This window comes from Engystomops pustulosus, chromosome 4 (genome assembly GCF_040894005.1).
Source record: "Engystomops pustulosus chromosome 4, aEngPut4.maternal, whole genome shotgun sequence".
Classification (NCBI taxonomy): Eukaryota; Metazoa; Chordata; class Amphibia; order Anura; family Leptodactylidae; genus Engystomops; species Engystomops pustulosus.
The window spans coordinates 4,689,028-4,701,685 of NC_092414.1; the positions used below are offsets into that span (position 1 = coordinate 4,689,028).

Here is a 12,658-nt window from a genome sequence, read left to right on the forward strand (position 1 = left end):
TCTCCTCCTAGTGGTGGTGTATAATGTGTATGTAGTGAGCTCCCCCTAGTGGTGGTGTATAATCTGTATGTAGTGATCTCCTCCTAGTGGTGGTGTATAATCTGTATGTAGTGATCTCCCCCTAGTGGTGGTGTATAATGTGTATGTAGTGATCTCCTCCTAGTGGTGGTGTATAATGTGTATGTAGTGATCTCCCCCTAGTGGTGATGTATAATGTGTATGTAGTGATCTCCTCCTAGTGGTGGTGTATAATGTGTATGTAGTGATCTCCTCCTAGTGGTGGTGTATAATCTGTATGTAGTGATCTCCTCCTAGTGGTGGTGTATAATGTGTATGTAGTGAGCTCCCCCTAGTGGTGGTGTATAATCTGTATGTAGTGATCTCCTCCTAGTGGTGGTGTATAATGTGTATGTAGTGAGCTCCCCCTAGTGGTGGTGTATAATGTGTATGTAGTGATCTCCTCCTAGTGGTGGTGTATAATGTGTATGTAGTGAGCTCCCCCTACTGGCGGCTGTATCATGATCATAAACCACCACTAGGGAGGATTACTACATACAGAATATACAGTTCCTAATGAAATTGGTCTGAGATGTTTATTTCTTGGTGCATACAGTGGGTACAGAAAGTATTCGGACCCTTTAAATTTTTCATTTTTTTTCATTGCAGTCAATTTTTTTAGTTTTTTTTGCACATTAATGTGCACTCTGTTTCTATTTTACAGAAAACTGAAATGTAGATATTTTTGTTAATTTATGAAACTTTGTTGTTACTCGCATATGAATCTCACATGCTGACCATTTCCTTCTGATCCTCCTTGAGTTGGTTCTACTCCTTCATTGGAGTCCAGTTTTGTGTAGTTAAACTGATTGGACTTATATAGACAGGTGGAGCCTTTCCTAATCAAGAACTCAGGAGCTCGGAGACAGATATGTGACAAGGCATGGATCTGCCCATGGTTACAGAGGAATTTGTGCAGCACTCAAGGTTACTAAGAGCACAGTGGCCTCTATACTTCTCAAATGGAAGAATTTTGGGACCACTACTCTTCCTGGACCTGGCCGTCCAGCCAAACTAAGCAATTGTGGAGGAACTGCCTTGGTAAGAGTTAAAGAAAAGTGCGGGATCCCTGCTGCCTCCAGCAGTCGGGGCTTTATGGCAGAGTCTGGAAGCTTCTCCTCTGGGTGCAGCACATGGAGGATCCGGACTATGAGGAATAAGATTCTCTGCTCTGACCAGATGGAGAGCTGCACAATACTTGGGAGAATAGAAGAACTTCTTTTGATTCTACCAATTGGCTGCAATGAAACATGTGAGTGAAGAATGTGAAGGGGTCCTAATACTTTCTGCACACTCTGTACTCATGGGTTATGTACAAGTTTCATTAGCGTCCTGCCTTGTGCATATACCCGGCAGAGCTGCAGGGTAAAGCTCGGAGGAGGAGGAGGTGACGTTGGACCCTTCTCTTACCTGTAGCGCTCGCCCTTTGGTCTCTATGGGCAGGGTGAAGGCAGAGAGAGCACAGACAAAACAGACTCCGGCGAAGAGGCAGAGCCCCCCGATGATGGAGGCGCTGAGCAGAACCTGCAAGGAAACAAGAAGTGATTGAGAAATGTTTTTTCTGCCGGTGACCAAGTGTCTACATCCCAGCCCCCCCCCCCTCTTACTTGTGCTATAAAAGGGGCGGCCATGGCTCCAATCCGGCACAGGGAGCCGCTTGTCCCCATCCCGATGGCTCTCATTACAGTCGGATACACCTGTGGGTGGAAACAAAATCAAGTTACTGTTGCAGCTAATGACCGTTATTTCTGTGATGCCCGTTTCCCTCCAGGCTTCAACTCCGCCCACTTTGTGGTTCACATCAACGTGATTGTTATCATGAAGACAGGGCGTACATGAAGCCGCTGCTGGACACGCTATCAGTAAGGAGAGGCAGCTGCTGGACACGCTATCAGTGAGGGGAGGCTGCTGCTGGGACATGTTATTAGTGAGGGGAGGCTGCTGCTGGAGACGTTATTAGTGAGGGGAGGCTGCTGCTGGAGACGTTATTAGTGAGGGGAAGCTGTGATGGACAGGTTAGTAGTGAGGGGAGGCCGCTGCTGGACAGGTTATCAGTGAGGGGGAGCTGCTGCTGGACAGGTTATCAGTGAGGGGGAGCTGCTGCTGGACAGGTTAGTAGTGAGGGGAGGCCGCTGCTGGGACATGTTATTAGTGAGGTGAGGCTGCTGCTGGACACGTTATTAGTGAGAGGAGGTCGCTGCTGGATAGGCTATTAGTGAGGGGAGGCTGTGATGGACAGGTTAGTAGTGAGGGCAGGCCACTGCTGGGGCATGTTATTAGTGAGGGGAGGCCGCTGCTGGACACGTTATCAGTGAGGGGAGGCTGCTGCTGGGACTTGTTATTAGTGAGGGGAGACCGCTGCTGGGACTTGTTATTAGTGAGGGGAGGCCGCTGCTGGACACGTTATTAGTGAGGGGAGGCCGCTGCTGGACACGTTATTAGTGAGGGGAGACCGCTGCTGGGACTTGTTATTAGTGAGGGGAGGCCGCTGCTGGACACGTTATTAGTGAGGGGAGGCCGCTGCTGGACACGTTATTAGTGAGGGGAGGCCGCTGCTGGACACGTTATTAGTGAGGGGAGGCCGCTGCTGGACACGTTATTAGTGAGGGGAGGCCGCTGCTGGAGACGTTATTAGTGAGGGGAAGCTGTGATGGACAGGTTATTAGTGAGTGGAGGCCGCTGCTGGACACGTTATTAGTGAGTGGAGGCCGCTGCTGGACACGTTATTAGTGAGTGGAGGCCACTGCTGGACACGTTATTAGTGAGGGGAGGCCGCTGCTGGGACACGTTATTAGTGAGGGGAGGCCGCTGCTGGGACTTTCATTGTGTAGTGTAGCGGGTGAGTTTCTCTTCCTAGGTAACACTCAAGTCAATAAGTCCCTATTCTATTTTTTGTGGTAACTGAGGGGCCTTGGCTCACGCTCCAGGATATGGGATGTGCAGGATTATTCCTCACACTGAAAAGGGCAAACGAGGGACATGATAGAAGTTGGGGGAAAAGGGGGATATAGTGTCCTATTTTCTGTAGTCCCTCCATTGCAAAGGTGTGGAGTATTTGCCGGGCACACCCTCCTCCTGCCCTCCATATAGGGGATCCCCGCACCCTCCTCCTGCCCTCCATATAGGGGATCCCCGCACCCTCCTCCTGCCCTCCATATAGGGGATCCCCACCCCACCCTCCTCCTGCCCTCCATATAGGGGATCCCCCCCCCACCCTCCTCCTGCCCTCCATATAGGGGATCCCCCCCACCCTCCTCCTGCCCTCCATATAGGGGATCCCCCCCACCCTCCTCCTGCCCTCCATATAGGGGATCCCCCCACACCCTCCTCCTGCCCTCCATATAGGGGATCCCCCCACACCCTCCTCCTGCCCTCCATATAGGGGACCCCCCCACACCCTCCTCCTGCCCTCCATGTAGGGGACCCCCCCCACCCTCCTCCTGCCCTGCATGTAGGGGACCCCCCCCCACCCTCCTCCTGCCCTCCATGTAGGGGACCCCCCCCACCCTCCTCCTGCCCTCCATGTAGGGGATCCCCCCCCACCCTCCTCCTGCCCTCCATGTAGGGGACCCCCCCCACCCTCCTCCTGCCCTGCATGTAGGGGACCCCCCCCCACCCTCCTCCTGCCCTCCATGTAGGGGACCCCCCCCCCCACCCTCCTCCTGCCCTCCATATATGGGATTCCCGCACCCTCCTCCTACCCTCCATATAGGGGATCCCCCCCACCCTCCTCCTGCCCTCCATATAGGGGATCCCCCCCCATCCTCCTCCTGCCCTCCATATAGGGGATCCCCCCCCACCCTCCTCCTGCCCCCCATATAGGGGATCCCCGCACCCTCCTCCTGCCCTCCATATATGGGATTCCCGCACCCTCCTCCTGCCCTCCATATAGGGGAACCCCTGTCCCATCTACTGCCATCCATTTGGGGGATCCCTTGGGGCACAATCTGTTACGTCTCAGACCCCAAAATGCCCCTGCAAGAAGAATTGAAATAATGTAACTAAATATCGATAATCGTGTTGTAACGGGGGAGGTGGTCCCCATTTTGGCTCCGCCCTCATCTCCATAGTTACCTCCGCCGTGTAGATGTAGATGGTGTTGAAGTTCGCAGAAACTAAAGCGCGAAGACAGAAAAGAATCGCGATGAGTCCGGTCCTGGAGAAGAGACGAGAATCACATCCAGACCGGACCCTTCCCCCGAGACCCCAAAGCCCCCAACTTACCGGGACAAGCAGATGATGAGCAGCAGGAAGAAGACTCCCGTAGTCGTCATAGTGATGCCAAGAGTCCAACGGCGACCAATCAGGTTAATGCCCAAAATGTTAAAAGGGTTTACTAAAGAGAAGAGAGACATTCACCGAACAGAGCACCAAAACCTCACCGAAAAAACTGATTATACACCACCACTAGGGGGAGATCACTACATACACATTATACACCACCACTAGGAGGAGATCACTACATACACATTATACACCACCACTAGGGAGAGATCACTACATACACATTATACACCACCACTAGGGGGAGATCACTACATACACATTATACACCACCACTAGGGGGAGATCACTACATACACATTATACACCACCACTAGGGGGAGATCACTACATACACATTATACACCACCACTAGGGGGAGATCACTACATACACATTATACACCACCACTAGGGAGAGATCACTACATACACATTATACACCACCACTAGGAGGAGATCACTACATACACATTATACACCACCACTAGGGGGAGATCACTACATACACATTATACACCACCACTAGGGGGAGATCACTATATACACATTATACACCACCACTAGGGGGAGATCACTACATACACATTATACACCACCACTAGGAGGAGATCACTACATACACATTATACACCACCACTAGGAGGAGATCACTACATACACATTATACACCACCACTAGGGGGAGATCACTACATACACATTATACACCACCACTAGGGGGAGATCACTACATACACATTATACACCACCACTAGGGGGAGATCACTACATACACATTATACACCACCACTAGGGGGAGATCACTACATACACATTATACACCACCACTAGGAGGAGATCACTACATACACATTATACACCACCACTAGGGGGAGATCACTACATACACATTATACACCACCACTAGGAGGAGATCACTACATACACATTATACACCACCACTAGGGGGAGATCACTACATACACATTATACACCACCACTAGGGGGAGCTCACTACATACACATTATACACCACCACTAGGGGGAGATCACTACATACAGATTATACACCACCACTAGGGGGAGATCACTACATACAGATTATACACCACCACTAGGGGGGGATCACTACATACACATTATACACCACCACTAGGGGGAGATCACTACATACAGATTATACACCACCACTAGGAGGAGATCACTACATACACATTATACACCACCACTAGGAGGAGATCACTACATACACATTATACACCACCACTAGGGGGAGATCACTACATACACATTATACACCTCCACTAGGAGGAGATCACTACCTACAGATTATACACCACCACTAGGGGGAGATCACTACATACAGATTATACACCACCACTAGGGGGAGATCACTACATACACATTATACACCACCACTAGGGGGAGATCACTACATACACATTATACACCACCACTAGGGGGAGATCACTACATACACATTATACACCACCACTAGGGGGAGATCACTACATACATATTATACACCACCACTAGGGGGAGATCACTACATACACATTATACACCACCACTAGGGGGAGCTCACTACATACAGATTATACACCACCACTAGGGGGAGATCACTACATACACATTATACACCACCACTAGGAGGAGCTCACTACATACAGATTATACACCACCACTAGGGGGAGATCACTACATACAGATTATACACCACCACTAGGAGGAGATCACTACATACAGATTATACACCACCACTAGGAGGAGATCACTACATACAGATTATACACCACCACTAGGGGGAGATCACTACATACACATTATACACCACCACTAGGGGGAGATCACTACATACACATTATACACCACCACTAGGGGGAGATCACTACATACAGATTATACACCACCACTAGGGGGAGATCACTACATACACATTATACACCACCACTAGGAGGAGATCACTACATACACATTATACACCACCACTAGGAGGAGATCACTACATACAGATTATACAACACCACTAGGAGGAGATCACTACATACAGATTATACACCACCACTAGGAGGAGATCACTACATACACATTATACACCACCACTAGGGGGAGATCACTACATACAGATTATACACCACCACTTGGGGGAGATCACTACATACAGATTATACACCACCACTAGGGGGAGATCACTACATACAGATTATACACCACCACTAGGGGGAGATCACTACATACACATTATACACCACCACTAGGGGGAGATCACTACATACACATTATACACCACCACTAGGGGGAGATCACTACATACACATTATACACCACCACTAGGAGGAGATCACTACATACAGATTATACACCACCACTAGGAGGAAATCACTACATACAGATTATACACCACCACTAGGAGGAGATCACTACATACAGATTATACACCACCACTAGGAGGAGATCACTACATACACATTATACACCACCACTAGGGGGAGATCACTACATACAGATTATACACCACCACTAGGGGGAGATCACTACATACAGATTATACACCACCACTAGGGGGAGATCACTACATACAGATTATACACCACCACTAGGGGGAGATCACTACATACACATTATACACCACCACTAGGGGGAGATCACTACATACACATTATACACCACCACTAGGGGGAGATCACTACATACACATTATACACCACCACTAGGAGGAGATCACTACATACACATTATACACCACCACTAGGAGGAGATCACTACATACACATTATACACCACCACTAGGGGGAGATCACTACATACACATTATACACCACCACTAGGGGGAGATCACTACATACACATTATACACCACCACTAGGGGGAGATCACTACATACACATTATACACCACCACTAGGAGGAGATCACTACATAAACATTATACACCACCACAAGGGGAGCTCACTACATACACATTATACACCACCACTAGGGGGAGATCACTACATACACATTATACACCACCACTAGGAGGAGATCACTACATACACATTATACACCACCACTAGGAGGAGATCACTACATACACATTATACACCACCACTAGGAGGAGATCACTACATACATATTATACACCACCACTAGGGGGAGATCACTACATACACATTATACACCACCACTAGGAGGAGATCACTACATACACATTATACACCACCACTAGGGGGAGATCACTACATACACATTATACACCACCACTAGGAGGAGATCACTACATACACATTATACACCACCACTAGGAGGAGATCACTACATACACATTATACACCACCACTAGGGGGAGATCACTACATACACATTATATACCACCACTAGGGGGAGATCACTACATACACATTATACACCACCACTAGGGGGAGATCACTACATACACATTATACACCACCACTAGGGGGAGATCACTACATACACATTATACACCACCACTAGGGGGAGATCACTACATACACATTATACACCATCACTAGGAGATCACTACATACAGATTATACACCACCACTAGGGGGAGATCACTACATACAGATTATACACCACCACTAGGGGGAGATCACTACATACACATTATACACCACCACTAGGGGGAGATCACTACATACACATTATACACCACCACTAGGGGGAGATCACTACATACACATTATACACCACCACTAGGGGGAGATCACTACATACACATTATACACCACCACTAGGGGGAGATCACTACATACACATTATACACCACCAATAGGGGGAGATCACTACATACACATTATACACCACTAGGGGGAGATCACTACATACACATTATACACCACCACTAGGAGGAGATCACTACATACACATTATACACCACCACTAGGGGGAGATCACTACATACACATTATACACCACCACTAGGGGGAGATCACTACATACACATTATACACCACCACTAGGGGGAGCTCACTACATACAGATCATACACCACCACTAGGGGGAGATCACTACATACACATTATACACCACCACTAGGGGGAGATCACTACATAAACATTATACACCACCACTAGGGGGAGATCACTACATACACATTATACACCACCACTAGGGGGAGATCACTACATACACATTATACACCACCACTAGGGGGAGATCACTACATACACATTATACACCACCACTAGGGGGAGATCACTACATACACATTATACACCACCACTAGGGGGAGATCACTACATACACATTATACACCACCACTAGGGGGAGATCACTACATACACATTATACACCACCACTAGGGGGAGATCACTACATACACATTATACACCACCACTAGGGGGAGATCACTACATACACATTATACACCACCACTAGGGGGAGCTCACAACATACACATTATACACCACCACTAGGGGGAGATCACTCCATACACATTATACACCACCACTAGGGGGAGATCACTACATACACATTATACACCACCAATAGGGGGAGATCACTACATACACATTATACACCACCAATAGGGGGAGATCACTACATACACATTATACACCACCAATAGGGGGAGATCACTACATACAGGTTATACACCACCACTAGGGGGAGATCACTACCTACAGATTATACATCACCACTAGGGGGAGATCACTACCTACAGATTATACATCACCACTAGGGGGAGATCACTACCTACAGATTATACACCACCACTAGGGGGAGATCACTACATACAGATTATACATCACCACTAGGGGATGCTCACTACATACACATTATACACCACCACTAGGGGGAGCTCACTACATACACATTATACACCACCACTAGGGGGAGATCACTACCTACAGATTATACACCACCACTAGGGGGAGATCACTACCTACAGATTATACACCACCACTAGGGGATGCTCACTACATACAGATTATACACCACCACTAGGGGGAGCTCACTACATACACATTATACACCACCACTAGGAGAAGCTCACTACATACACATTATACACCACCACTAGGGGGAGATCACTACATACAGATTATACACCACCACTAGGAGGAGATCACTACATACACATTATACACCACCACTAGGGGGAGATCACTACATACACATTATACACCACCACTAGTGGGAAATCACTACATACACATTATACACCACCACTAGGGGGAGCTCACTACATACAGATCATACACCACCACTAGGGGGAGATCACTACATACACATTATACACCGCCACTAGGGGGAGATCACTACATACACATTATACACCACCACTAGGGGGAGATCACTACATACACATTATACACCACCACTAGGGGGAGATCACTACATACACATTATACACCACCACTAGGGGGAGATCACTACATACACATTATACACCACCACTAGGGGGAGATCACTACATACACATTATACACCACCACTAGGGGGAGATCACTACATACACATTATACACCACCACTAGGGGGAGATCACTACATACACATTATACACCACCACTAGGGGGAGATCACTACATACACATTATACACCACCACTAGGGGGAGCTCACTACATACACATTATACACCACCACTAGGGGGAGATCACTCCATACACATTATACACCACCACTAGGGGGAGATCACTACATACACATTATACACCACCAATAGGGGGAGATCACTACATACACATTATACACCACCAATAGGGGGAGATCACTACATACACATTATACACCACCAATAGGGGGAGATCACTACATACAGGTTATACACCACCACTAGGGGGAGATCACTACCTACAGATTATACATCACCACTAGGGGGAGATCACTACCTACAGATTATACATCACCACTAGGGGGAGATCACTACCTACAGATTATACACCACCACTAGGGGGAGATCACTACATACAGATTATACATCACCACTAGGGGATGCTCACTACATACACATTATACACCACCACTAGGGGGAGCTCACTACATACACATTATACACCACCACTAGGGGGAGATTACTACCTACAGATTATACACCACCACTAGGGGGAGATCACTACCTACAGATTATACATCACCACTAGGGGATGCTCACTACAAACAGATTATACACCACCACTAGGGGGAGCTCACTACATACACATTATACACCACCACTAGGAGAAGCTCACTACATACACATTATACACCACCACTAGGGGGAGATCACTACATACACATTATACACCACCACTAGGGGGAGATCACTACCTACAGATTATACACCACCACTAGGGGGAGATCACTACATACAGATTATACATCACCACTAGGGGATGCTCACTACATACACATTATACACCACCACTAGGGGGAGATCACTACATACACATTATTAACCACCACTAGGGGGAGATCACTACATACACATTATACACCACCACTAGGGGGATCTCACTACATACACATTATACACCACCACTAGGGGGAGATCACTACATACACATTATACACCACCACTAGGGGGAGATTACTACATACACATTATACACCACCACTAGGGGGAGGTCACTACATACAGATTATACACCACCACTAGGAGGAGGTCACTACATACAGATTATACACCACCACTAGGGGGAGATTACTACATACAAATTATACACCACCACTAGGGGGAGCTCACTACATACACATTATACACCACCACTAGGGGGAGCTCACTACATACACATTATACACCGCCACTAGGGGGAGATCACTACATACACATTATACACCGCCAATAGGGGGAGATCACTACATACAGATTATACACCACCACTAGGAGGAGATCACTACATACAGATTATACACCACCACTAGGGGGAGATCACTACATACACATTATACACCACCACTAGGGGGAGATCACTACATACACATTATACACCACCACTAGGGGGAGATCACTACATACACATTATACACCACCACTGGGGGGAGATTACTACATACAGATTATACACCACCACTAGGGGGAGCTCACTACATACACATTATACACCACCACTAGGGGGAGCTCACTACATACACATTATACACCACCACTAGGGGGAGATCACTACATACACATTATACACCACCACTAGGGGGAGATCACTACATACACCACCACTAGGGGGAGATCACTACATACACATTATACACCACCACTAGGGGGAGATCACTACATACACATTATACACCACCACTAGGGGGAGATCACTACATACACATTATACACCACCACTAGGGGGAGATCACTACATACACATTATACACCACCACTAGGGGGAGATCACTACATACAGGTTATACACCACCACTAGGGGGAGATCACTACCTACAGATTATACACCACCACTAGGGGGAGATCACTACATACAGATTATACATCACCACTAGGGGATGCTCACTACATACACATTATAAACCACCACTAGGGGGAGATCACTACATACACATTATAAACCACCACTAGGGGGAGATCACTACATACACATTATACACCACCACTAGAGGGAGATTACTACATACAGATTATACACCACCACTAGGGGGAGATCACTACATACAGATTATACACCACCACTAGGAGGAGGTCACTACATACAGATTATACACCACCACTAGGGGGAGATTACTACATACAAATTATACACCACCACTAGGGGGAGCTCACTACATACACATTATACACCACCACTAGGGGGAGCTCACTACATACACATTATACACCACCACTAGGGGGAGCTCACTACATACACATTATACACCACCACTAGGGGGAGATCACTACATACACATTATACACCACCACTAGGGGGAGATCACTACATACACATTATACACCACCACTAGGGGGAGATCACTACATACACATTATACACCACCACTACGGGGAGATCACTACATACACATTATACACCACCAATAGGGGGAGATCACTACATACACATTATACACCACCAATAGGGGGAGATCACTACATACACATTATACACCACCAATAGGGGGAGATCACTACATACACATTATACACCACCAATAGGGGGAGATCACTACATACACATTTTACACCACCAATAGGGGGAGATCACTACATACACATTATACACCACCACTAGGGGGAGATCACTACGTACAGGTTATACACCACCACTAGGGGGAGATCACTACCTACAGATTATACACCACCACTAGGGGGAGATCACTACCTACAGATTATACATCACCACTAGGGGATGTTCACTACATACAGATTATACACCACCACTAGGGGGAGATCACTACATACACATTATACACCACCACTAGGAAGAGATCACTACATACAGATTATACACCACCACT

At 47.3% G+C, this 12,658-nt stretch overlaps 1 protein-coding gene across 2 annotated transcripts in view; it reads right to left on the minus strand.

Annotated features, from left to right (window-relative positions):
• Nucleotides 1–12,658, minus strand: part of SVOPL (SVOP like) — a 43,429-nt gene that overhangs the window by 10,610 nt on the left and 20,161 nt on the right. For both annotated transcript variants that reach the window (XM_072150538.1, XM_072150537.1), the window contains 4 exons: nt 4,282–4,393; nt 4,132–4,213; nt 1,665–1,754; nt 1,468–1,581 (listed from right to left, as the gene is read on the minus strand). In XM_072150538.1, coding sequence (XP_072006639.1) covers nt 1,468–1,581; nt 1,665–1,754; nt 4,132–4,213; nt 4,282–4,393 — 398 coding nt within the window. The remainder of the gene's footprint in view (nt 1–1,467; nt 1,582–1,664; nt 1,755–4,131; nt 4,214–4,281; nt 4,394–12,658) is intronic.